The 27,336-nt window shown below is 43.4% G+C and overlaps 2 protein-coding genes across 4 annotated transcripts in view; both read left to right on the top strand.

Moving 5' to 3' along the window:
- LOC115168273 (rho guanine nucleotide exchange factor 10-like protein) overlaps positions 1-8,903 on the top strand; it is a 30,595-nt gene extending 21,692 nt beyond the window's left edge. For both annotated transcript variants that reach the window (XM_029723399.1, XM_029723400.1), the window contains 11 exons: positions 576-691; positions 784-911; positions 1,367-1,467; positions 1,641-1,762; positions 4,714-4,800; positions 5,012-5,229; positions 5,584-5,741; positions 6,033-6,175; positions 6,439-6,610; positions 6,923-7,048; positions 7,242-8,903. In XM_029723399.1, the coding sequence (XP_029579259.1) occupies positions 576-691; positions 784-911; positions 1,367-1,467; positions 1,641-1,762; positions 4,714-4,800; positions 5,012-5,229; positions 5,584-5,741; positions 6,033-6,175; positions 6,439-6,610; positions 6,923-7,048; positions 7,242-7,813 (1,943 nt within the window). In that variant the 3' untranslated portion in view covers positions 7,814-8,903. The remainder of the gene's footprint in view (positions 1-575; positions 692-783; positions 912-1,366; positions 1,468-1,640; positions 1,763-4,713; positions 4,801-5,011; positions 5,230-5,583; positions 5,742-6,032; positions 6,176-6,438; positions 6,611-6,922; positions 7,049-7,241) is intronic.
- A 2,228-nt stretch (positions 8,904-11,131) lies between these two features.
- On the top strand, positions 11,132-26,640 carry LOC115168271 (immunoglobulin superfamily member 21). 2 transcript variants are annotated; one of them, XM_029723392.1, is made up of 10 exons: positions 11,132-11,478; positions 21,054-21,166; positions 21,933-22,054; positions 22,251-22,369; positions 23,010-23,125; positions 23,245-23,761; positions 25,172-25,272; positions 25,664-25,856; positions 25,938-25,973; positions 26,083-26,640. In XM_029723392.1, exons 1-10 carry the CDS (start codon positions 11,424-11,426, stop codon positions 26,160-26,162), a joined length of 1,452 nt encoding a protein of 483 aa, XP_029579252.1. In that variant the 5' UTR covers positions 11,132-11,423; the 3' UTR covers positions 26,163-26,640. The 2 variants fall into 2 exon arrangements, with proteins under 2 accessions (XP_029579252.1, XP_029579253.1); XM_029723393.1 differs by lacking the exons at positions 11,132-11,478; positions 21,054-21,166; positions 21,933-22,054; positions 22,251-22,369 and adding an exon at positions 22,418-22,877.
- Positions 26,641-27,336: the final 696 nt, after the last annotated feature.

Below are 27,336 nucleotides of genomic sequence, written 5' to 3'. Positions count from 1 at the left end.
AGTTCAATAAAAAAAGTATCCATTGTACACTTTCACATTCAAGACAAAATACTATTGTAAGCTATGAAAAAGCAACCTTTCCCACTCTATTACCAGGTACTTGTTCCAACTCATACCAGCATGTCAGCAATCTGGGTATGAGCTCAGTGTGTCTCTACGGGTACCTGCTTGGGAAATCTCTAAAGGCTTCAGTTCCCTAATTGAGTGATAAGAGGCTACATGTAACCCTCTGGCAGTAGTTCAGATGTTAAACATCCCTGTATTATTTTGCGGTTCAGCCTCATTTGGAGTTAACTTACTGTTGATGACAGGTGGAAGTCTTTTGGTGGAGAAACCCAGCAGAACATTTGTTAACTGTTGAAATGCCAGAGAATGATGGTGACGGGGACAGGGACAAGGATATCCTGTCTATCTTAACCGCAAAGCGCAGGTATAGGTGTCGTCTTTTTCTCCAGCCACCTGAAAGTCTTCAACCACAACGGACCTTTGTAAATAAGACTGGACACGCCTTTAAGAGGAGTAAGAATAGGATGAGATGGTGATGATGACAGTAAAGATGTGACTGTGTGTGCCAGGTAAAGTGTTCCTGGGCCCTCCCAGACTGTACCAGGAGCTGGAGGAGCTACAACACGACCTGTCTGTGGTTGAAAACATCACCCTGCTGGTGGGGACTTTACAAGGCACCTACCAGGTTAGAGAGACACATTTATTGGACAGACAGTATCACATTGGCAGTTTATTATGTGATACCATCCCTCTACCACCCTCTTTGTTTTTCTCCAGAACCTGAACACAACAGTAGGGCAGGACTGGTGCCTTGCACTGCAGAGGCTCATCCACATCAAAGATGAACAGATCCAGTGTGCCAACAAGTGCCGCCTGCGGCTGGCTGTGCCAGGCAAGCCTGACAAGTGAGTGCCCAGGAGGTTAACTGGGGCCCTGTGTGTGTGTGTGGGGGGGGGGGGGGGGGGGGGTAGTTTGTAAGCAGATGGCAGGGCAGCTTGGAGTGGGTGGCAAGGCCTGGCACATTCTTAATCCTCTACTGCCAAGCTGTGGATGGAACTCTCTCAGCTCTAGTCTATTCCTGTGTGGTTTGATATTGGAATCTTTACAACTCGCCATTTAAATGCCAAAATGGTCAGTTAGCGCTTACACGTTTATTCATGTTTCTGATTGAAACTCAATCTCTACTGAAGCAATTCAGGGTCCAGCATTAACAAAGATATTCACTAGACCATAGCTCTAGAAAGTAGGGACAGGGCTAGATCAGGGAGAGCTGGGGTGTAGCCTGGATGTTAGTTGTGATTGTCTGTGTGCATGCACATGTGTTACATGATGTTAATGCATGTATTTTGTTGCTCCTCAGATCTGGACGACCGGTCAGTTTCATGGTGGTTTTCAACACTCCCAGTCCCCTCAGCAAGATCTCCTGGGTCAACCGCCTACACCTCGCCAAGATAGCCAAGAGTAAGTCGAGCTCTCCAACAATGCCATTTAACATTATAGCAAGCCTAGCTTAACTTTGGACTCCTAACACAGAAATAATAAATGTTGCCGCTTTTTGGCGTGTTGGTCATCATTTGCCCACTGGGATAGGATGTTGCAGAGGTGTACAACTAAAGGTCTCACTGTTGATACAGGGGAAGAGAACACGCCAGGCTGGGTGTTTGCAGAGGATGATGGGAAGACTAGACATCCATTTTGGTGTCCCCTGCTAGCCTGCCGACTTCCCATCTTCTCCTCCAAAACACAAGACCAAAAGGTAAGCAGCTACAGCTGTGAGGAAGCTCAGTGAAGGTGTCTGATACAGTGCTGGATTTCCTGTCGAACGGAGAGCAGAGGCAAGAGGTAGCAGGCGTTGGCTTGATCCAACAGGGGAATCAGAACACCATCAAATAATTGCCACTCAAGGAAGTGTGACTGGGGTTTCTTTGTGTGTCACAGGCTATGATTAGCAGTTTATGCTATAGTCCCATCTCATTCATTGCCAATCTCTTCTACGTCTCCTGGCAGCTGAGCTGGACAGGGCTGACTGATGAGATTATGGAAGCTGTTTGATAAAGGAAATGGAATCCTTCCCTCACATGAGGAGAACAGCAGTCCTTGCACATCTAAGGGACCACTTCATTACCATTGCAACGACCGACACTTGATTGTATTTCAAGACTGCTGAGTTGAGTTCATCTATATTATCATTGGTATGATGATATGAAGTCTGGGTCTCATCTACGCATTTCCCCCGGCACATTTACTCAGAGGAAAAAAATCTGCACCGTAACTTAAAGCAGTATTTTGAGCTGTTACAAAAGAAGCCATTATTGAGTAAAAAGCAGATATGTTGAGATGAAAGGTGCAATGATATGCCATGCTAACACATCACCTTAGTTTGCCTGGCAGGCTTAAAGAAACAAGAGGATTGAAGAGGATATGAAATATGCATTGTTGGCACCTTGAATGTGCCAAACTTACTTATTATATTAGAATAATAGTTGTAGTTGAAAGTAAACTTTCTGTAAGATTAAAGTAAGCCTATGGGAGTGTGAGCTTGTGCATGCGTGCGTACATGTGTCCTGTTAAGGAGATGGGAAACTCATTCTTCTGTCTCATTTTTTGAGCAAAGAGATATCACCCACCGCCTCCACTTAAAGACAAAAATGAATGACAGTTTGTTTCAATCTGGAGTCATGTCATCAGTCCGATCTAGAGATAATCTGAGTTCCCCCCTTTCAGAAGAGGTCTGGCCACCCCTCGGAGCCTGGTTCTTCTCTAGGTTTCTTCCTAGGTTCCTGCCTTTCTAGAGTTTTTCCTAGCCATTGTGCTTGTATATCTGCATGGCTTGCTCTTTTGGATTTTACACTGGGTATCTGTATAGCACTTTGTGACTGCTGATGTAAAAAGGGCTTTATAAATACATTTGATTGATGATTGAACACACACTGCCGATACCATATCAACATACTCAACTGCTGGTCATACTCTACCTTTAAAATAAGTGAATCTGCTTCAGTTTCCCCTTTCATAGTATCTGTGTCTAGGGATAGAGGAGAGATCAAAGGGTAAGCACCTTATTTCCGGGGACTCGGCTGAGGCCATTGACTCCTGAAGATAATCCATGAAGCGAGGAAAATGCTGGATGGTATTCCAAGTAATCTTTTCAAGTTGAAATTGAAAGACTAACGGCTGGTTTCTCTAAATTAAACCCCCCCCTGGACTCTCCGGAAAGGCTCTCCCACAAATATGCCTGCATAAATTACAAGTAAACAGTAAATCACAGACCAGTCTGCATCCAAAATGGCACCCTATTCCCCCTGTAGTACACTATATAGGGAATAGGGTGCCATTTTGTATGCAACCTAGTGTTCTTTTCTGGAAGGGTATCCACACTCCCTCCACTCCTCCAAGCTCTTACATACTGTTCACCACCGTTCCCTTCATCTTAACTATTTGAAATTCAGATGCCTTTGTCTCTGAAAGGAGAGGTTGTGTGTGTTGGATGGCGTTTTCAAATTCAAAGGACTCCCTCCTGGCGAAAATATACATTTACACCATTTGTATGGAAATGCAGTGGCAGATAGAAGTTATCATGGGACTTCACACCACTGCAGGGTATATGGAGACGATGGACTAGACTCTGTTTGAGGACTTGCACAATGTTCCAGTTTGCATCCGTATGTTGCATTATTGTGGGTCACCAAACTTGGTGTGTGTGTGTGTGTGAGAGAACATTTTTTGGGGGGGTTTGATCCCTGTTCCTCTAATACCGTCCGCCTCATCCAATCAAAACCCATTGGAAATCGAATTAGTCTTCAGCTGCAAATATAAATACATGTTTGGATTCAAGTATTCAACAAAACAATTACTACACAGAGTGAAATCTTACCATCCAGAACCAAATATCAGCTTCATTTGAATAAGGCTGTCATGAAAGTCTTCAGTGTCAGAAAAAATGCTTGATATTATTTTTGATTGAATAGTGTATTAGATCCATACTCGAAATACTGCCAATTACTTTCCTCTGATTCTGAACATCAAGTCTAGCAGGATGTTTCAGAAATGTTCTTATGTCATTCAAGTAAAGGTATTGAGGTAAAGGAACAGTCAGCAAAAAACATTCAATGGGTTGCTGTTATATCCCGTTCATAGAGAGAATTTAGCTACAATATATTGTCTATAATACCGAATACATATACATTGAGTTTACAAAACATTAAATCCACTTCAAACAGTGTAGATGAAGGGAAGAAGACGGGTTAAAGAAGGATTTGTAAGCCTTGAGAGAATTGAGACACGGATTGTGTATGTGTGCCATTCAGATGGTGAATGGGCAACACAAAAGATTTAAGTGCCTTTGAACGGGGTATGGTAGTAAGTGCCAGGAGCACCGGTTTGAGTGTCAAGAACTGCAACGCTGCTGAGTTTTTCACGCTCAACAGTTTCCTGTGTGTATCAAAAATGATCCACCACCCAAAGGACATCCAGCCAACTTGACAGAACTGTGGGACACACGAGTCAACAAGGGCCAGCTTCCCTGTGGAACGCTTTCAACACCTTGTAGAGTCCATGGCCTGACGAATTCAGGCTGTTCTGAGGGTAAAAGGGGGTGCAACTCAATATTAAGAAGGTATTCCTAATGTTTTGTACACTCCGTGTATCTATATAACTGAGTATAGTAGGTCTGTGGGTAAAAGTGAGCTTTTGTTGTGTTGTCTGTAGCTGGAGACAGCGCTTCACAACCCGGTCCAATGTGCCCTGCTGGCATTCTCTGCAGCCAGCACCTCTCTGCCGCAGGGCTACCTTTGGGTGAGTACTACAAACCGTGGTTGAGTTGTGGTTGGGATGAAGTGTAGCGAATGTGGTCCAATTAACTATAATGGTTCATGTGATGAGTAACCCAAGCCTAGGCTTTAGCTTTTTTTTTTGCTCAGCGGGCTGATGCGGTCTAGAGTCACGCAGTAGACCTGTGTTCGATAGCTGGTCATTCCCATTAACATCCTGTATCTGTCATGACCAGGTGGCCAGTGGAGGTGACCGCAACCACGGTCAAGTGGAAATCTTCTCTCTGAACCGCTCCACGCCGCGCATGGTCAAGTCCATCCAGATGGGGGCGCCAGTCCTGTGTCTGGACCACGTGATGGAGCCTTGTCCCACCGAAGAGGAAGAGGGGGAGGCTGCTGTCAAGAGCACAGCCAGGACTGGCAACACCATCTGTGTAGGCCTGCAGGATGGCAAGTGAGTCATCGTGTGTACTGTAGTACAAACAAACACTGCAGAATGAGTTTACACAATATGCTGACACCCATGTGTTTATTGAACATGGCTGAATTCTTCATGCTGCACCTTTTGGATTTGGTTATCCACTATTCTCCATCAAGGAACCAACAAATCAGAAAAAAGTGCCAGACTTAACATTTACCATTCAGTTCATTGTGACTTTTGTATTGTCCATAGCAATGTTAGTACAAACCGGAACATATCAGCCCAAGTGGCCACACACAACTCTATCAGTAGAATTCAAGTTGGCTCATGTCATTGTCATATACCTAGTAAAATGTCACCCTATTTCTCATTAACTCCATTTCCCAGCATTCATGTGTATGGTACCGTGGACACTTCGACCCAGTGCCTGCTGACCTTCTCCAACCCAGACAGTTGTCCAGTTCTGTGCCTGAAACACTCTGCCTCCTTCCTGTTCGCTGGGCTGGGGAATGGAAAAGTGTCTGTTTACGCTCGGAAGAGTGGAGGTGAGACCGCAAACCAACTGTATAATATTGTATCCTGGCATGTCCTTGTATAATCAAGGTATTCCATTACAAGTTACAAGACAACATTAAGATGAACATACTATAGGTCTATAGGTCTGCCTCAGTCTGCTGTTGTACCACTACACCCTCCTGGACAGTGCTCTCAGAGACTTAAATAGAACTAAAGTATATGTTTCTCTATGGTGTTCTCAATAATCTACCTGGTTAAGTCAATGTGATGGATAAATAAGTAACCATCATTAACACTGACCATTTTCTCTTTTTTTCCAGAGGGGCTGTGGGACCCTGAGTCGTGCAGGCTGGTGACTGTGGGCAGTGGCCCCATCCGCACCCTCCTAACCCTAGAGAATGCTGTGTGGGCCAGCTGTGCCAACCACGTCACCGTCATCCAGGGCTCCAGCCTCCACACACAGGTCGGCAAAACACACCCTTCTATACACCCTCGTTTACATGGGGCTGAAGGAATGAGGAAGAGAAGAGGGACAGAGTGACTATATGACCTGAAAAGGATTGGATATGTGTAATATGATACTGTAGCTAGTAAGGAAAGGACACGTGCATTGACAACCTCTGTCCTCTCTCTCTCTTGATCATAACACCTCTTTCTCACTCACTCACTCACTCACTCACTCACTCACTCACTCACTCTCCCCCTCTCTCTCTCCCCCTCTTAAAGAGTTTTGACGCGCACCCGGAGCCCGCGGTCAGTGTGAGTCACATGGTGCGGGCGGGGGGAGGGGTGTGGATGGCCTTCTCCGAGGGCTCATCCATCCGCCTGTTCCACACGGAGACACTGGAGCACCTGCAGGAGATCAACATCTCCACACGCTCCACCTTCCTCAGCCCAGGCAAGTACAGTGTAGAAGGTCACAGGTTACCGACCACTTGTTTCACTTACATGATTCAAAACCAGTCCCTAGACACTTGTGTAGGTCTAAAAGGATTGGATACAGGTATGAGCAAACTGGTATTAGCTCCACATTGCCCAATGTAAGGCTAGGTGTCATTTAAGCCCTGGTGATAATCTATTCAATTATTTCAGATGTACACAAGAGGCTGGCATAGAGGCTAGGGATGGATCATAAATGTGGACGAGGGCAACAGTAACGTTGACATGAACAGGAGGAAGTGACAGAATGGTGGTTGTGTCTCTCTTCCAGGGCAGCAAGGTAGCGTCCGGGTCACCAGCCTACTCATTTGCCAGGGGCTGCTGTGGGTGGGTACTGCCCAGGGCATCATCGTCACCCTGCCCGTGCCGAAACTGGAGGGTATCCCCAAAATAACAGGTCAGGCTTAGCACAGACACAACTGACGGTTTGCACATGAAAACTGGCATCAGATGGCATCCGGTTACTCCCATTGCATTGGTGTGACTGGCTGTATTATAATTGTCTAATAAAACCAATCAATCAATCAACCAACCCACCAATCAAGTTGTGTGTTTTCTAACCGAGGCCTTGTGTGCTACTTGTCCCATAGGTAAAGGGATGACGTCTCTAAACGCTCACTGTGGCCCTGTGGATTTCCTTGTGGTCACCTCCAGCACCCTGTCCCCAGACATGCTCAAACGGGATTCTGTCTGCGAGACTGTAGACCAGGCCAATGGGGGAGCGGGAGGAGGAGAGGGTGGGGAGTGGAGGAATGAATTGTCCCAGGAGTCACTCTCGCAACCTGACTGCTCCTCCCCCCACGGAGAGCCCACCAAGGCCAAGGGAATGCTGCTTCAGTATCGCCTCCGCTCAACCACCCAGCTGCCTGGCAAGCTGCTGACAGCCGAACCCGACCAGAGCCCATGTGACGCCCCACCGGAGACCCCGGAGCATAGCCCTGAGGACGGCTCTATCTACGAGCTGAGCGAGGACCCTGAGGTATGGGTCCGGGGTCAGCCCCCGGCCAGGGAGGGGCGCGGGAAGGACAAGGTGACCTCTGCTGCCGTCTTCTCCGGAGGCAGGGGGTTCCGTCGACTTGGGGAGGAGACTATAGCAGCCAATGGGGACCCAGATGAAAGTACGCTCATGGTTTGGCAACTCCCACTAACAGTGAGCCCATGAGGATACAAGACTGATTGGATGAGACAAGAGCTGGCTCCTCCCACTCGCCTGATGTATTGCGTGCTCTATGAAGAAGAGACTATTAAACAATATATATTCAGGATGACTAGACTATCAGGAAGGGCTATACAGTATGGTACATTCCTATACCACCTTGGTGGTTGGATTTCTGGATGGAGTCTGAGGGAGTAGTGGTGTACTGCAAACTGTGTTTGACATGTTTCAGGCCCTCTCTCTCACACCTCCCAGCAGATGCTTCTTCAGTCTGGCAGATCTAGACCAGGGGGTCTCGTCAAATGGAATTTGAGGAGGTTCACTCAACATGATTTTGCATTTTGCACGTTCTTGAAAAAAGTATAATTGACAAGTGATTGAAAAGTGACCGTTACGAATGTTAGATTTTGATTTTCTTGTTGTCACTCTAATTGACTCCTATTGCCAGTGTGTCAAGTGTGTTGCTAACACAGAACATGACATTTAATGTTCGGGTGTATGGGAGCATGTTTATAAAGTACTTCTAAACTCTTTACAACCCCCCCAGGGTACGTTCATGTAAAGTGTTACCAGTAACTTAATGTAAAGTAGCGATACAGTACACTGACAGGTATCCCGCTTTTGGGGGAAAAAGAGATCTACATATAACATTTCTCTAAAATCAACTTGATGATCAACATACTGTGTAATAACATCTTGTCTTTCTGTGAGAATTTTGTCTAATGTCCTGTTTTCCATTTCAATAATCCAGAAGATGTGAAGAAGGAAAAAGAATGTCTCAGCTACTTTATGCTTGACAGGTACTTATTTTGGACAGTGTGTTTACACTGTGTCACTTTGTTATTTGAATAAAGAGATCATGGTCTGATACAAGCTCTTTTGCTGATTTTTGCCAACTCAGTGAATGCCTTTGGGAAGGCAGTTGAGATACAAGCTAACAGACTGTTATTATCTTGGACACAGAGGGGGACATGGTGCTACAGGCTGAGTGTGTGTGTGGCTGTGTGTGTGGGTGTTGAAAAAAAATACATGTGAAAAGTTTTTTCCAAACAAATGTATGTCAAGCATTAAAATACATTTCAAAATGCATACAAAATACATTTGGCCAATGTTTTTATATTTCACATGTATCCTAAAATGGATTAAAAAAATACACAGAGTACAAAACATTAAGGACACCTGCTCTTTCCATGGAATAGACTGACCAGGTGAAAGCTATGATCCCTTATTGTTATTGAAGTGGATTTAACAAGTGGCATCAATCAATGTAGATGAAGGAGAGGAGACAGGTTAATGAAGGATTTTGAAGACTTGAGACATGGCTTGTGTATGTGTGCCATTCAGAGGGTGAATGGACAACCCAAAATATTTAAGTGCCTTTGAACAGGGTATGGTAGTAGGTGCCAGGCGCACCAGTTTGTGTCAAGAACTGCAACACTACTGGGTTTTTCATGCTCCAAAGTTTCCTGTGTGTATCAAGAATGGTCCACCACCCAAATTACATCCAGCCAACATGACACAACTGTTAGAAGCATTGGAGTCAACATGGGCCAGCTAACCTGTGGAACGCTTTGGACACCTTGTAGAGTCCTGACAAATTGAGGGGGGGGGGGGGGTGCAACTCAATATTAAGGTGTCCTTAATGTTTTGGACACTCAGTGTGTGTATATATACAGTACCTGTCAAAAGTTTGGACACACCTACTCATTCAAGGGTTTTCCTTTATTTTTTACTATTTTCTACATTGTAGCATAATAGTGAAGACTTCAAAACTATGAAATAACACATATGGAATCATGTAGGAACCAAAAAAGTGTTAAACAAATCAAAATATATTTTAGATTCTTCAAAGTAGCCACCCTTTGCCTTGATGACGGCTTTGTACACTCTTGGCATTCTCTCAACCAGCTTCACCTGGAATGCTTTTCCAACAGTCTTGAAGGAGTTCCCACATATGCTGAGCACTTATTGGCTGTTTTTCCTTCACTGCGGTCTAACTCATCCCAAACTATCTCAATTGGGTTGAGGTCGGGTGATTGTGGAGGCCAGGTCATCTGATGCAGCACTCCATCACTCTCCTTCTTGGTGAAATAGCCTTTACACAGCCTGGAGGTGTGTTGGGACATTGTTGAAAAACAAATGATAGCCCCACTAAGCGCAAACCAGATGGGACGGTGTATTGCTGCAGAATGCTGTGGTAGCCATGCCGGTTAAGTGTGCCTTGAATTATAAATAAATCACTGACAGTGTCACCAGCAAAGCACCCCCACACTATCACACCTCCTCCTCCTTGCTTCACTGTGGGAACCACACATGCAGAAATCATCCGTTCACCTACTCTGTGTCTCACAAAGACACACGGTTGGAACCAAAAATCTCACATTTGGACTCATCAGATAAAAAGACAGACTTACACCGGTCTGATGTCCATTGCTCGTGTTTCTTGGCCCAAGCAAGTCTCTTCTTCTTATTGGTGTTCTTTAGTAGTGGTTTCTTTGCAGCAATTGTACCATTTGTACCAAGGCCTGATTCATGCAGTCTCCTCTTAACAGTTGATGTTGAAATGTGTCTGTTAATTGAACACTGAAGCATTTATTTGGCCTGCAATTTCTGAGACTGGTAACTCTAATGAACTTATCCTCTGCAGCAGAGGTAACTCTGGGTCTTCCTTTCCTGTGGCGGTCCTCATGAGAGCCAGTTTCATCATATCAATGGTTTTTGATGGTTTTTGCGACTGCACTTGAAAAACGTTCAAAGTTCTAGAGATTTTCTGGATTGACTGACCTTCATGTCTTAAAGTAATGATGGTCTGTTGTTTCCCTTTTCTTATTTGAGCTGTTCTTGCCATAATAGGGCTATCTTCTGTGTAACACCCCTACCTTGCCACAACACAACTGATTGGCTCAAACACATTAAGAGGAAAGAAATTCCACAAATTGACTTTTAACAAGGCTCACCTGTTTGAAATTGAAATGCATTCCAGATGACTATCTCATGAAGCTGGTTGAGAGAATGCCAAGAGTGTGCAAAGCTGTGCATAGGCAAAGGGTGGCTACTTTGAAGAATCTCAAATATAAAATATATTTTGATTTGTTTACACTTTTTTTGTGTTACTACATGATTCCATATGTGTTATTTCATAGTTTTGATGTCTTCACTATTATTCTACAATGGAATGAGTAGGTGTGTCCAAACTTTTGAATGGTACTGTATATGTGTGTATATATATATATATATGTGTGTGTGTGTGTGTGTGTGTGTGTGTGTGTGTGTGTGTGTGAGAGAGAGAGAGAGAGGGGGGAAGCACCTAGGTGTGTGCGCACGCACGCGTAAGCGTGTGTTGAGAGAGAGCGAAAGAGCTGATGAGACTTCATTCAAATCAAATCTGTTGCAGTTTTTAATCCTCACACTATTCTGGAGGCAATATCTGGATGAGGATTTCTTTTTTCACTGGTCGCTTGACAGAAACAGAAAAGTAGCTCTGCGTTTCGGTGCAGAATGAAGCGTTCCGAATGGGGACCAGACCCCGTGCCGCGGGCATAGTGGATGGCATTTTATCAACGATTTATTGCCTGAAAACAGATGGAGTGTCAATTTGACCACACGAACGGGGAAGATGACTTGTGCTTTTTCTCTGTGTATCCTCGTATATGTTTTGGATTTGGCTGTTGGTATGTCTCCGTTTTTTGTACTACATGGAGCATTTTGTTGTTATTTGCTAAAAAGTTAAAATGTTATTTCTAAAGCTCCATGCTGTAGACCATTTTTACTAACCTATATATTTCACATTTAACATACTTCTGTGTTAGGCTATAGCTCTAAAGCCTGCAGAGTGAAATTACATTGCAATGATTATAGGCTGCATAGGTTATTTTCTGACCAGTCTTACATGTTTGAAACGCATTGCACTAGCCTAGATTGACTGTTAACAGTTCCAAGGTATTGACAGCCATCCAAAATGATTAGTTTGTCCATGAGGAGATGCACTGTATCATATAGCAATTTCTGTAGACTGTACATTGAGTATACTAGTTGAATGCATGTTTTATTAAATGGGCTAAAAGTTGTCTAATGCTAGTGAGGCTATGATGTCACAATCCTAGTTACCCAATCCAGTTTTTGATTGATTATCTGAGGGATAAAGGCTATTTGGCTGACCCATTTTACAGGTAATCTGTACTCCAAAATGATTAAATGCCACTGACCCAAGGCTCTAGGACCTGACAGAATGCAAGCCAACAAAACATTGAGGATATGCATTACTTCAAGCATCTAATATTAGTAACATAAATTGCAATCAGGATCTGTGATTACATGTAAGTATAGCATTTCAATCCCATCATATGGCAGTAATATATGCTATAGAAATTGAGGGGAGGGAGAGCTTAATTGTGATTTCAGTGAATGCAGTTCCTATTGAAGTTGCTCAGTCATGTGTGTGTGCGTGTATGTCTGCCTGGATCTGTGTGTCTCTGGATCTGAGTCTGGCTCTGTAGTCTCGCTTGCCAGACGAATGGCACTCCACCCCCAGCGGCTCGTGAGATCAAGTTGGTCTGTGAGTGAGAGAGAGAGAGAGAGAGAGAGAGAGAGAGAGAGAAAGTCATCTCCTTGCTAGCTTTCTGTCAGTGCTTCATTCACCACCTCCTCCTTCGCAGAGTCAATGCTTGCAGGCTTCAAGCATACGCTTTGGCCTTGAGTGAGCCTATTTTCAGAAGAATCAAGTCTCACAACAGTGTTTATTTCTCTGATCACCGTATAATCCGAAAGAATTGGACTGGGTGTACTGTATTGAAGGCCTACAATGTCCCATGTTAGATACAGCAGATGACAGCTGTCTGTCATGGTGTCTGCTCAGAAGACAGAGCGAGCCTGAGGAGCATTGTTGGTCATTGTAGAGCACTAACATGAGATGAAGTAACACCCTGGGTATTTACAGTGGGTCTTCTGCTGTTTAATTTAGTTACATGTATTTGCACCAAAGAAAACAAGTGATATACAACAATACAGATTAAAACAAATAAAAAAACAATGTGCAGGTGTGGTTGGAAGCCCAAGGGCTTATATGAAAACCACACCACAAAAAAACTAAGTTTACATACACTTAGGTTGGAGTCATTAAAACTTGTTTTTCAACCACTCCACAAATTTCTTGTTAACAAACTATAGTTTTGGCAAGTCGGTTAGGACATCTACTTTGTGCATTTTTTCCAACGATTGTTTACAAACAGATTATTTCACTTATAATTCACTGTATCACAATTCCAGTGGTTCAGAAGTTTACATACACTAAGTTGTCTGTGCCTTTAAACAGCTTGGAAAATTCCAGAAAATTATGTTATGGCTTTAGAAGCTTATTTGAGTCAATTGAGTCAATTGGAGGTGTACCTGTGGATGAATTTCAAGGCCTACCTTCAGACTATGGTTTGCAACTGCACATGGGGACAAACATCGTACTTTTTGGAGAAATGTCCTCTTGTCTGATGAAACAAAAATAGAACTGTTTGGCCATAATGACCATCATTATGTTTGGAGTATAAAGGGGAAGGCTTGCAAGCCGAAGAATACCATCCCAACCGTAAAGCACTGGGGTGGCAGCATCATGTTGTGGGGGTGCTTTGCTGCAGGAGGGACTTGTGCACTTCACAAAATAGGTGGCATCATGAGGAAGGAAAATTATGTGGATATATTGAAGCAACATCTCAAGACATCACTCAGGCAGTTAAAGCTTGGTCGCAAATGGGTCTTCCAAATGGACAATGACCCCAAGCATACTTCCAAAGTTGTGGCAAAATGGCTTAAGGGCAACAAAGTCAAGGTATTGGAGTGGCCATCACAAACCCCTGACCTCAATCCCATAGAAAATTTGTGGGCAGAACTGAAAAAGCATGTGCAAGCAAGGAGGCCTACAAACCTGACTCAGTTACACCAGCTCTGTCAGGAGGAATGGGCCAAAATTCACCCAACTTATTGTGGGAAGCTTGTGGAAGGCTACCCGAAATGTTTGACCCAAGTTAAACAATTTAAAGGCAATGCTACCAAATACTAATTGAGTGTTTGTAAACTTCTGACCCACTGGGAATGTGATGAAAGAAATAAAAGCTGAAATAAATCATTCTCTCTACTATTATTCTGACAGTTCGCATTCTTAAAATAAAGTGGTGATCCTAACTGACCTAAAACAGGGAATTGATACTAGGATTAAATGTCAGGAATTGTGAAAAACTGAGTTTAAATGTTTTTGGCTAAGGTGTATGTAAACTTCCGACTTCAACTGTAAGTACAAAAACTACTGTACTTAAACCATTCATTATTAACTCTGATGCTGGAGCATTCATTTATACTTCCTGGTGGTAATATAGTGAGTCTGGGCTCTAGTTGGGTGAGTAGGGACTATCGCTGCCTTTTGTTCACTGCGTAAGACAATGGTGATGCATTCAGGGGCCAATTCTGACATAACAATATACGCCATTCCTACGCATACCTTTCCTACGCACTTCTCAGTATTTGGTAAGTATTTGCTTTTCATACTTACGCCTTGATCACACCGACAGTGTCATTGCGCAAAATGGTATGCAGCATCATCTGGATATGTGTGCAACAAACGTTAAACATTCACCTTCAGCTACCATTTCTTACAAGCTGTCTACGCATACAATTTGATGCCCACCTTTGATAAATCCAACGTATGCACCACATAGAACGCACTGCAACGGTCTCTGCTGCAAACACAGCATTCCATTGGAAATTAATGTACAGTCGTGGACAAAAGTTTTGAGAATGACACAAATATTAATTTTCACAAAGTTTGCTGCTTCAGTGTCTTTAGATATTTTGTCAGATGTTACTATGGAATACTGAAGTATAATTACAAGCATTTCATAAGTGTCAAAGGCTTTTATTGACAATTACATTAAGTTGATGCAAAGAGTCAATATTTGCAGTATTGACCCTTCTTTTTCAAGACCTCTGCAATCCAGCTTGGCATGCTGTCAATTAACTTCTGGGCCACATCTTGACTGATGGCAGCCCATTCTTGCATAATCAATGCTTGGAGTTTGTCAGAATTTGTGGGTTTTTGTTTGTCCACCTGCCTCTTGAGGATTGACCACAAGTTCTCAATGGGATTAAGGTCTGGGGAGTTTCCTGGCCATAGACCCAAAATATCGATGTTTTGTTCCCCGAGCCACTTAGTTATCACTTTTGCCTTATGTCAAGGTGCTCCATCATGCTGGAAAAGGGATTGTTCGTCACCAAACTGTTCCTGTATGGTTGGGAGAAGTTGCTCTCGGAGGATGTGTTGGTACCATTCTTTATTCATGGCTGTGTTCTTAGGCAAAATTGTGAGCGAGCCCACTCCCTTGGCTGAGAAGCTACCCCACACATGAATGGTCTCAGGATGCTTTACTGTTGGCATGACACAGGACTGATGGTAGCGCTCACCTTGTCTTCTCCAGACAATCTTTTTTCCGGATGCCCCAAACAATCGGAAAGGGGATTCATCAGAGAAAATGACTTTACCCCAGTCCTCAGCAGTCCAATCCCTGTACCTTTTGCAGAATATCAGTCTGTCCCTGATGTTTTTCCTGGAAAGAAGTGGCTTCTTTGCTGCTCTTTTTGACACCAGGCCATCCTCCAAAAGTCTTCGCCTCACTGTGCATGCAAATGCACTCACACCTGCCTGCTGCAATTCGTGAGCAAGCTCTGTACTGGTGGTGCCCCGATCCCGCAGCTGAATCAACTTTAGGAGACGGTCCTGGCGCTTGCTGGACTTTCTTGGGCGCCCTGAAGCGTTTTTCACAACAATTGAACCGCTCTCCTTGAAGTTCTTGATGATCCGATAAATGGTTGATTTAGGTGCAATTTTACTGGCAGCAATATCCTTGCCTGTGAAGCCCTTTTTGTGCAAAGCAATGATGACGACACGTGTTTCCTTGCAGGTAACCATGATTGACAGAGGAAGAACAATGATTCCAAGCACCACCCTCCTTTTGAAGCTTCCAGTCTGTTATTCGAACTCAATCAGCATGACAGAGTGATCTCCAGCCTTGTCCTGGTCAACACTCACACCTGTGTTCACGAGATAATCACTGACATGATGTCAGCTGGTCCTTTTGTGGCAGGGCTGAAATGCATTGGAAATGTTTTTTTTGGGGATTGAGTTCATTTGCATGGCAAAGAGGGACTTTGCAATTAATTGCAATTCATCTGATCACTCTTCATAACATTCTGGAGTATATGCAAATTGCCATCATACAAACTGAGGCAGCAGACTTTATGAAAATGAATATTTGTGTCATTCTCAAAACTTTTGGCCACGACTGTACTTCTGTTGTACCAAAACACAATGACAGTAGCGGTGGGGTCAAGGCGTTACCTAATTCAGTCGTGTACTGCTCTGCAGGTGTGGCTGGCTACCTGAAAGCCCTCCCACCTGCTGGCTAACAGATTTTCTTATTGAGTTTTCATTCAATAGGGTTTTCAGTACATTTATCTTAAGCCATCCCTTTAAATCGATACTGATAGAGGCTAATATTTAACAATAGAAAACAGAAATAGAAAACAGAGAAACTCCCTGCAAGTTAAAGGCTGTACAATTTAAATTCTGCATAATGGCACAGCATTTCATCAACTTCACTGTGGGAAAGTTGATAGGTTGATATGCTTCAGTTTGCTGCCATGACTGGTTTCATATTTGTCTCCAGCGATTGTAAGGTAAAACAGATCTAAAACATATGCAATTTATATTTACAATTCCCTTATCCAAACGGATTACTAATTTACCTAGCTCTTATCAATAGCTCTTATCAAGTTGTAAATTACAGTGCATGGAGAATGGTGTAATTTCTATCTGAAAAAAATAAGTAGATGCTTTATCCACTTGGAACCGGTAGGTTCGCTAGACATTATTCATGGTTTCCTCGCGCATAAAGGGGGTGGAATTATTCGTAAATTAAGTCAAGGTCAGAATACAGTGTATCTCTTGACACACCTCCATCACACCTTCATTTATTTGATCTCCACCCCAAAGGAATAGCGAATGAATAGCATGCTATTCTCATGCTTAAGTTCAAGGTCAGAATAGGCATAAAAACATCATTACTTTCCATTTACGCACGCTTAACTCTGGTCAGATTCGGGCCCTCGAGACCTAACCTCACCAACAGTAAGTGATGAGGAGGATGTAGCTGACAGCCTCAATAGTTAGGTTATGTTCAATAGTCACCATACAGAAGAAAACGGACTGAAATAGGGACGGACTACCTTGTCCTATAAGAAACCCTTATAAATACGACCCTGATTGGGATTGTATATTCTTATTAGAAGGGCCCCTTTAAGAAATGTCAACTGACATCATAAAAACACCTGAGTCAAGTATTTTTGCCTTCACCTACAGGGCTCAGGCTTACATGGTTGAATGGCAGCTCTCTTTGCTCCAAAAAGCTGCCATTTCTTTCTTTCTTTTTTAAAATGTTTGTGAGTATGAAGCTCCCTCCAGCTCTCTCCTCCTGGGTCTGTGGATGAAAAGATGGGGTATTAACGGGAGAAACATGAGGAAAAATAATCCACCTTGACGTCAGGGTGTAGAGGCCAAGGTGGGAGGAGGGGTGGGGATTCTATACTGGAGTAGCAGTATGAAACAGGAGATTACACTCCTTACCAGCTGCCCTGCACTGTGCTATGCTTATGTCTCTTTAAGTGCTCTGGGATCAGTCCTGGGCCATCACACCATCACACTCAACATGCCAAAAAGTCAAGGGTCATCGTGGATACCTGATCCTACAGATTTAATCTGTACTATGTACACCCTGGTGTTATTATATAGGTAGTTCAGCAAAATGAGTCCTTTTTGGTTTATTTAACCTAATTTAACATTCTGTCATGATGAGCACATGTTTAACTTAATTAAAAACATGTTTTACTATATCAAGAGGTTAAATAACAAAAAGGACTATAGTAAGTGCCTAATTAAGTGCCAAATAAAGTAACAGAGTTGACTGTAACAGGGTTGACAATTTAACCTTAAATAAGCCATAAATCCCCTTGTGACAGGAGGAATGGAAGCTTGTTGTGTACAACCGGGAGGGGCAATTAAATGCAAGCTTCACAAAAATGTTATAATTGTTAAAATATTTCTAGCCTGTCTACCTATGGGTAACAGGGTTGACGTGTTATGCTCGAACCACGCAGTTTCCACCACAAAACACCAGAAAATTGACAAAAAGAGTGGAATCTGATTTGACTATTAGAGGTTCAATGTCTCTTTAGAAAAATGTATTTAAGGCCTCTCGAGTGGCGCAGCGGTCTAAAGCACTGCAATGCAGTGTTGCGGTGTCACTACAGCCTGCGATCAGCCGTGACTGGAAGTCCCATAGGGCGGCGCACAATTGGCCCAGGGCCATCCGGGTTAGTGGAGGGTTTGGCCGGGGGCGCATTTCATGGCTCATCGCACTCTAGCGACGCCTTGTGGCGGGCCGGGCGCCTGCAGGCTGACTTCGGCCGTCAGTTGAACAGTGTTTCCTCCGACACATTGGTGCAGCTGGCTTCCGGGTTAAGTGGGCGGGTGTTAATAAGTATGGCTTGGCTGGTCGTGTTTCGGAGGACGCATGACTTGACCTTCGCCTCTCCCGAGCCCGTTGTAGACTTGCAGTGATGAGACAAGATCGTAATCACGAAATTGAGGAGAAAAAGGGGGTAAAAAAAATGATAATAAGAAAAATGTATTTAAAAAGGAATGGTTTTACCATTATAAAATGAGAGTTCAGTTCACGTAACAGGGTGGACCTTAAAATAAGGGTCATGTTGTATTTTTAGCTTAAAATGAATCACTAATCACAATAAATAAATAGTAATCTTCAGAAATTATGTTGTCAAAGCAGAAAATAGCTTGGGCTTTACAATGATGGTGAAAACTTGGAGAAATGTTGGGGTTAAGTGGGTTAAAATCTTCATAGAAGTCACAGAGTCCACAGAGGGACATGTCAAAACGCTGATTTATTGAATTTTCCATGTGGTCTATATGAAAGGGCACCTCCAGACGAGCTTCAATGCCATACAACTCTCCTTCCGTGGCCTCCAACTGCTCTTAAATACAAGTCAAACTAAATGCATGCTCTTCAACCGATCGCTGCCTGCACCTGCTCGCCCGTCCAGCATCACTACTCTGGACAGTTCTACAAATACCTAGGTGTCTGGTTAGACTGTAAACTCTCCTTCCAGACTCACATCAGACATCTCCAATCCAAAGTTAAATCTAGAATTGGCTTCCTATTTCGCAACAAAGTATGAAGCTCATGCTGCCAAACATACCCAAACATACCCTCGTAAAACTGACCATACCATCCTACCGATCCTCGACTTCGACGATGTCATTTACAAAATAGCCTCCAATACCCTACTCAATAAATTGGATGCAGTCTATCACAGTGCCATCCGTTTTGTCACCAAAGCCCCATATACTACCCACCACTGCGACCTGTACGCGCTCGTTGGCTGGCCCTCGCTTCATACTCGTCGCCAAACTCACTGGCTCCAGGTCATCTACAAGACCCTGCTAGGTAAAGTTCCCCCTTATCTCAGCTTGCTGGTCACCATAGCAGCACCCACCTGTAGCACGCGCTCCAGCAGGTATATCTCACTGGTCACCCCCAAAGCCAATTCCTCCTTCGGCCGCCCCTCCTTCCAGTTCTCTGCTGCCAATGACTGGAACGAACTACAAAAATCTCTGAAACTGGAAACACTTATCTCCCTCACTAGCTTTAAGCACCAGCTGTCAGAGCAGCTCACAGATTACTGCACCTGTACATAGCCCATCTATAATTTAGCCCAAACAACTACCTCTTCCCCTACTGTATTTATTTATTTTGCTCCTTTGCACCCCATTATTTCTATTTCTACTTTGCACTTTCTTCCACTGCAAATCTACCATTCCAGTGTTTTACTTGCTATATTGTATGTACTTCGCCACCATGGCCTTTTTTGCCTTTACCTTCCTTATCTCACTTCATTTGCTCACATTGTTTATAGACTTATTTTTCTACTGTATTATTGACTGTATGTTGTTTTACTCCGTGTGTAACTCTGTGTTGTTGTATGTGTCATACAGCTTTGCTTTATCTTGGCCAGGTCGCAATTGTAAATGAGTACTTGTTCTCAACTTGCCTACCTGGTTAAATAAAGGTGAAATAAAATAAAATAAAACAATTGTGGAATGACCCATACAACACTATAACACTGACAATATTTACTTACTGTAAAGCTAGGTGAGATTCTTTCTGCCACAGAATGCGCTGATGATGAAAGTGCAGCAGATAACCTAGCAGTTAGAGCGTTAGGCCAGTAAACCAAAAGGTGGCTAGTTCAAATCCCCAAGCTGAAAAATCTATTAATGTGAGCAAGGAATATAACCCTAATTGCTCCAGGGTCACTGTTGATAATGGCAGACCCTGGCCGTGACCCCACTCTCTAAGGTTGTCTCAGGGGGAGTTTCCAATTCACACATGCACATAATACACACTTGTACATGGGAAATAGGACAAATATAAGCAACCACCTAATTATTATAAAAGAAAACATATAATTACAGTGCATTAATTCTCAGAGAGAATGAGGTCGCTACTAGGTTTTCTCTGCCTCTCCAGGGTAGAGATAGAGATCTGTGCTTCTCAGCACTATATCATGTATTTGGCTTGTTTAGGAAACAGGTTGGCTTTTAATTCACCCTACATACTTTACTTTACTATGACCACGATAATGGGAGAAATAGCGCAACATAAACATGCACTTGTGCTGCCATTGCCACCCTACCTTACATAGATATGGACACCTACTATTGCCACAGTTAATGAATGAACAAGCCCATAATGATCATGAAAGTAAAGGGGGAAATGTGTGCACACAATATTCCTATCCCACGCTGTAATAGCCTGCAAAACAAAAACAGATGAAATTTTGGCCATTTAGCCTTGATTATGCACTATTAACAATCCATGTAATTACAGCTAGCCTATAAGGTTTGATTTCCAATGCTCCAGAGACAGGGAGGTATGGTCATTTGAGAACTATAGTAACACAAACACAAGAGGGTCTTTAAGAATCATAGAATAAAATAGAACAACTTTATGTCTAATGAATGCCTTTAGCAAGTGCTGGACTATGTTATGGGTTTCATAGAAGGGACTGTATGTTGTAGAGATAAAAGTGTGTGGAAATGTGTGTAACATATTTTACTTCTTTCTTTGACCCACAGGCTATTTAACTGTCACTCTTGAGCCTCTCCCTCCCGTTGTCATTGGAGACACGGTAACGCTCAAGTGCAATTTCATGACAGATGGCAACCTGCGAGAGATTGTGTGGTTTCGGGTGAGTAGGGTGGCCTTGAGATCCCTGTATGAACCGTATGGTTGTTTGCAACAGCACATAATCTATCTTGTGTTTACCTCAATGAGAAGCTTTTGATTAGGTCGGCTTTGTTCTCTGACATTTTCCATTGACACTTCAATTAAAACGCTGACAAACGCATCAAAGCTTTTGATGCAAAGAGAGAGTGCATTATATACAGTACATAACTGTACTGTATCTAATGGCTTCTGAAGAGCTACTAGGTTTAATAAGCTCCTTAAACTATGAATGTATGTAGCGATACGTAATATAGTCCACACGGACAGGTTGTTTCACCCCGAACTCCCAGCTCCTCCAAAATAAAATGAATACCTAGTAACAACTAACTAAACTGATTAAAGTGGCAAAAGAAGAGGCTTCAAAGCTCTCTAGCCTTCATGAATTGGAAAAGAATAACTGTGTGAATCGATTAAAAAAACGATTAATCTCACGGCACAAAGCCTCTCCACTATTTGACCTAGATATTTTGTGTGTATGCATTGATATGTTCGCGATGTGTGCCGTTTTTAAATGTATGTAGTTCTGTCCTTGAGCTGTTCTTGTTGTTGATGTTCTCTATTTTGTCACGTTTTATGTTCTGTGTGGACTCCAGGTTGAGTAGCTGTTGCGATTGGGGATCCTAATAAAATACCAAATACCAAGATTGTGTTTTGTGTAGAAACTTGTGTTACATGCCCGTGGATACATGTCCAGGGTGTGTAATATGAGGTATTCCTTCACTCTCTAGGTGACAGAGGGTGGCAGTGCCAAGCAGAAGATCTTCACCTACGATGCCATGACCAACACCAACTTCTCCCATATGGAGGACTTCCGAAGACGAGAAGACTTGGTCTACCAATCAACTGTCCGGTAAGCTTGAACTGTAGGCTGCAGCCAAAAGAAAGAGAACATTGGTCTGTGTTTTCACTCACAAGTGTAGGATTATTTTATTGAGCTTATCGTATCTTATTGTATTTTATCTGATCATATTCAATGCTTTGAGTACCTGGAAAACTCCTAACCTGTATGGTTATTATCTTCATGGGGTTTGTTGTTGTACTGCCAGGCTCCCTGAGGTCCAGATGGGCGATGATGGGCCGTATGAGTGCCACGTGGGGATCTACGACAAGGCCTCTAGAGACAGGGTGGTCTTAGCCTCTGGCAGCATCGTGCTCACTGTCATGAGTAAGATTCAAGAGAATTAACGCTATAATGATATGATCATGTGGTATTTTAATCACCTCTGCCTCCCCCTACTGTTGAGATGTGGGAAATGCACAGGAGACTACTTTCTGATAGTATTTTATGTACATCCGTGTTGCCTCCCACAATGTTCCGGTTTAACACGTCTGTACGTAATAGAACGTCAGTTTGGCATACAGGGACCACGCCACTGCCCGATCTGCATGAATACAATACAAAATAGTAGCTAGCAAGATGGAGATCACGGAGGTTATTTTGAATGAGTGCATTTCGCAAGTGGCTAGTTTGCATCAACTAACTTCACTAAAACCACTGCAAAGGTTTTGCCTTCAAACGTTGGTTTCGAATTGCGACGTTCTGGCATGTCTACCTTGTGATTTGTTGGAGAGTTGTTTGTCTGACACACCCTGGAATCCCCTCCCCCTGATCAAGGTTACCAAGAGAGGCCATCTTGTATATCAGGTCTACAAGACTAACGTTATGCCCTCAAGTACAGTACAGACATGTTTGTTTCAGTTAGTTTTATATGTGGCCCTTCTGGAAATACTAGATGCAAAATGTGCCTATATGTAGATGGATTTCTCGTTTTGAGTCACAGGTTCTATGCTATTTTCCTCCATAGTTCCTCCTAAATCCATTTCTGTAGTGGCAGCAGACTGCCCGGCCCCCTTCCGTCGCTATGACACCCAGAACTTCACTCTAGTCTGCATCGTCATGGGAGGAAAGCCAGCCCCTATGGTGAGTTTGCCCACATGCAAACAGTACTCATACTGAAATATGTTTTGAAGTAAAAACACTTTTGAAATGACGGGTGTGATTGGTTGTTACGGGCTCATACTATGTCTTTATCCTTTCAGGTGTACTTCAAGCGTGACGGCGAGCTGATCGAGGTGGTCCCCTCTATTATGGAGGGTGGCGGGGGCAAATCCCAGGGCAGGGGCAAGGCAGGGCTATGGATCTCAAGGCCCCTGATCAGTAGAGACCTGGATGACACCAAACTGAAGAAGTCCCTCTCCCTGCTTGACCAGGGGAAGCCACCCCGTCTGGACCATGACACCCCTGGGAACGGAGGGATGGGGAAGATGGTAGGGGCCGGGGGGGAGCCAGGAAGTCTGGAGGGGTCTGAGCCCAGCCCCACCACCACGGAGGTGATCCCAGAGACAGTGGTAAGCCGGGAGTTCCCTCGCTGGATGCAGAGCACTGACCCGCTCTACTACTTCCAACACCGGCGGCAGGCGTCCAGCGACGGCACCATGGAGGTCAGAGCCATGCTCACCTGGAGCCTCAACCCTCAGCTGGACAACGACGCCCTGTACAGCTGCGAGGTCAAGCACCCAGCTCTGTCCATGCCCATGCAGGCTGAGGTCACTCTGTGTGAGTACCAGATTAGACCATGACAATCAGCTGGATACCAAATATCTCCTCCACGAGGAAATAAACCCACTTTTTATGCCACCCAAATACTGGATACCCAAGGAGTCCATGTCTGTATTGACCTATCAGAGCTAGGGATGCAAGGGGAGAGAACATTCTAAAATAATTACTTGTTAAAATAATAGTTCAAATTCACTTTAGGTATTTTTCCTGAATTAACAGAAAATGAACATGGTGTCTGAAAGCTCGTAATTTGGGGAATATACACTGAGTATACAAAACATTATGAAGTGTCGATGAAGGGGAGGAAACAGGTTAAAGAAGGATTGTTAAGCCTTGAGAAAATTGAGACATGGATTGTGTATGTGTGCCATTCAGAGGGTGAATGGGAAAGACTACTATTTAAGTGCCTCTGAACAGGGTATGGTAGTACATTTACATTTAAGTCATTTAGCAGACGCTCTTATCCAGAGCGACTTACAAATTGGTAGGTGCCAGGCGCACCGGTTTGTGTCAACAGCTGCAACGCTACTGCTTTTTTCACGCTCAACAGTTTCCTGTGTGTATCAAGAATTGGTCCACCACCCAAAATACATCCAGCCAACTTGACACAACTGTGAGAAGCATTGGAGTCAACATGGGCCAGCATCCCTGTGGAACACTTTGGACACCTTGTAGAGTCCATGTCCTAACGAGTTGAGGCTGTTCTGAGGGCAAAAAGGTGGAGTGCAACTCAATATTAGGAAGGTGTACCTAATGTTTGGTGTGCTCAGTGTATATACAACCCTACTTAGAGCTAATGCATTCAGTAATGTCAGAAAACAGGCACTTCCCAGCCTAAAGCATCAGCCAACTACAGGAAAATACAGTACAGAGACCCTGATCACTATGCTTCAGCTCAGGACCCAGCAGCAGTCAGCAGCTATTTAGAGGCAGTGACTCACTTAATGAGGATGCTCCTTAATGGAGGATTTTGTTCAGAGGATCCATTAGTTCTGCTTAGAAATGCTGGAGAAATCTCACAGTAGATTAGCCATTTTCTACACAGTTACATGTGTAAGTCCATAAGCACACACGCCTACACACGCATGGTCTGTATGCAGCACAGCCACCGGCATCAGTTCATGATGAATACACGTCAAACCTCATACCAGTTAGTTTGAGTGGATTACTAGATCTAGTGGAGATTTATCATCATCAAAAACCGTTATTCCCAGTCAGACACGGTTTAGTAGGCATGTCCAAATAAAAATGGATTCTAAGGCTGAGAGCTTTTTGCGTAGTATACAGAGAATATAGATGCTTCATTTATTCCTTTAGAAATCATTTGAGACATAAGGAAAAATAGTGTTTTGTTAAAATACTAAAAGATTGAAAATAAGTAACATTCTTTCTCCCCCCCCCCTTTAGCTGCTCCCAGGGGCCCCAAACTGTCCATGACGCCTGGTAAGGCTAAAGTAGGAGACACTGTCCGCATTTCAGTTCAAGGCCTCCAGATCTCATCCACTGGGGTGAGTACAAAATAAATGCTTTATTCTTATATTATTCATACCAGTGAGTACATTCAACTGTAGGAAAGACAACCACATATCACCATCATTGAAAGAAAACCTTCATAAAAAATAAAACATTTCTCCAGCAGGTGTCGCCCTACGACTATATAATACATCTGAATGAAAGTCGTATGTACATTTGCATGAAAGTCATTCTGCATGTTTGAGGGAATTTGTTAGAGTAATGCGAGCTGGCAAGGCGCTCAATTGATAATCTTGATCACATACTATTTATTTGGGAGTCGAGGTGTCTTGCATATCAGTGATCTTGTGCAGTCTGACAGCAATGTTGTCAATCTCGTACACACACATTATTTACAAAGGATGCTTTTCCACATGCACTTCCCAGAACATGGTGTTCCCCGAGCCATTGTTCACCTGGACTAGAGTGGGCGGTCCTCTGCTGGACGGAAGAGAGAGTCATAATGGGAGAGAGCTGGTGCTGGAGCGAGTACCGGCCAAGCTCAACGGCTCCATGTTTCGATGCACTGCCCAGAACCCTCTGGGATCCACAGACACATACACACGGCTTATCGTGTTTGGTGAGTGTGTGAGGGTTCTCTGTGTCAGGTTTCCCTCTCTCCTCATCCACATGACTGACTTTGTTTTCTCTGTTTTAACAGAGAACCCCAGACTTAAGGGGAGACACAATGTTGTTGGTAAGCAGAGAGAGAATGGACAAAAGAAAACTCAATTCTTTACATGGTCAAAGTAAGACATATCATCCTACTGAAGATGAAGTAACTAACACTTATTTACTTCTATTAGTAGATGCAGCCTATTGCAATGAGGGACTTGGGCTGACCACCATGGTGCTAATGTTAGCCGTGACATGGGAGATGACGTGAGCAGCAAAATGGACCCATGACCTTCTCCAGTCACTCTAATCTCTCCAGTCTCTTCCTCTTCACTCACTTTCCCATCTTCTGGAGTTCCAGCCACCGGACCTGAAGAAGCACTGTTCACTTTTCATAAAAGCAGCTTATGAAAATAAAAACATTGTCAGAAATATGAAAGATAAGAACTACATGCATTCTAACTCTTAGCGTTTATGTTGTTATTCTGCCTGTCTAACTGCATCTTCCCTTTTTGTCTTGTCAACATCCTATGATCAACTATCACAGTGGCTATGTTTTGTGGTAGATCCCAATGTGTGTTAGAGGTCTTTTTAACCAAGTTGGTGTGGGCTGGCCCGCATTAGATGCTTTTTCCCATCTTCCTGTTATTTGAAGGCCAGAATGCATACAATGTGCAATGTTTTGGAAATATCTTGGTCAGCCAGACCTTGAATGAAATAAATGTTTGGTTGGAAAAATAATAATTTAAATAGGTAAAGAGCTGTATATTTTAGGTCATTTGCTGAAATGCTTGCAATTCCTTAAGGAAAATGTATGGTCTGTGGTAGGCCTACTGGCCCTACTTTAATGCACAGCCCAGTTAATTTTACCAATGAGAAATCTTAGTCACAGCGCCAATGTGACATTGATTCAATAGTTGGACAGATGGGGAGCGGTCTGTCTGTGATAAAGAGATGCTTTGCTTTTTGACTCCACAAAACAAGGCCTGCAGGCTTTATTTTTATATTATGTTGATTATTGCCCAGTCATATGGTCAGGTGCTGCAAAGAAGGACCTAGAAAAACTGCAGCTGGCCCAGATCAGAGCGGCATGTCTTACTCTTCACTGTAATCAGAGGGCTGATATAAATACTATGCATGCCAGTCTCTCTTTGCTAAAAGTAGAGGAGAGACTGACTGCATCACTTCTTCTTTTTATAAGAAACAATGTGTTGCAAATTCCAAATTGTTTGCACAGTAAACTTACACACACTTGCCCCACCACAAATGCCACCAGGGCTCTTTTCACAGTCCCCAAACAAATTCAAGAAAACATAGTATTAAATAGAGCTATGATTGCATGGAACTCCTATCTCAGATGGCTCAAGTGAACAGCAAACCTGGTAAAAAAACAACAAACAGATAAAGCAACACTTCATGGCACAATGCCTCTTCTATTTGACCTA

Source organism: Salmo trutta, chromosome 30 (assembly GCF_901001165.1).
Source record: "Salmo trutta chromosome 30, fSalTru1.1, whole genome shotgun sequence".
Taxonomy (NCBI): domain Eukaryota; kingdom Metazoa; phylum Chordata; class Actinopteri; order Salmoniformes; family Salmonidae; genus Salmo; species Salmo trutta.
This window is presented reverse-complemented; position numbering and strand designations above follow the sequence as displayed.

Coding starts and splice junctions, on each gene's coding strand:
- LOC115168271 (XM_029723392.1), top strand. CDS start 11,424: ATGACTTGTGCTTTTTCTCTGTGTATCCTCGTATATGTTTTGGATTTG. Junction 22,055..22,250: donor GTCTACCAATCAACTGTCCG/GTAAGCTTGAAC, acceptor TTGTACTGCCAG/GCTCCCTGAGGTCCAGATGG. Junction 23,126..23,244: donor GAGGAAAGCCAGCCCCTATG/GTGAGTTTGCCC, acceptor TTATCCTTTCAG/GTGTACTTCAAGCGTGACGG.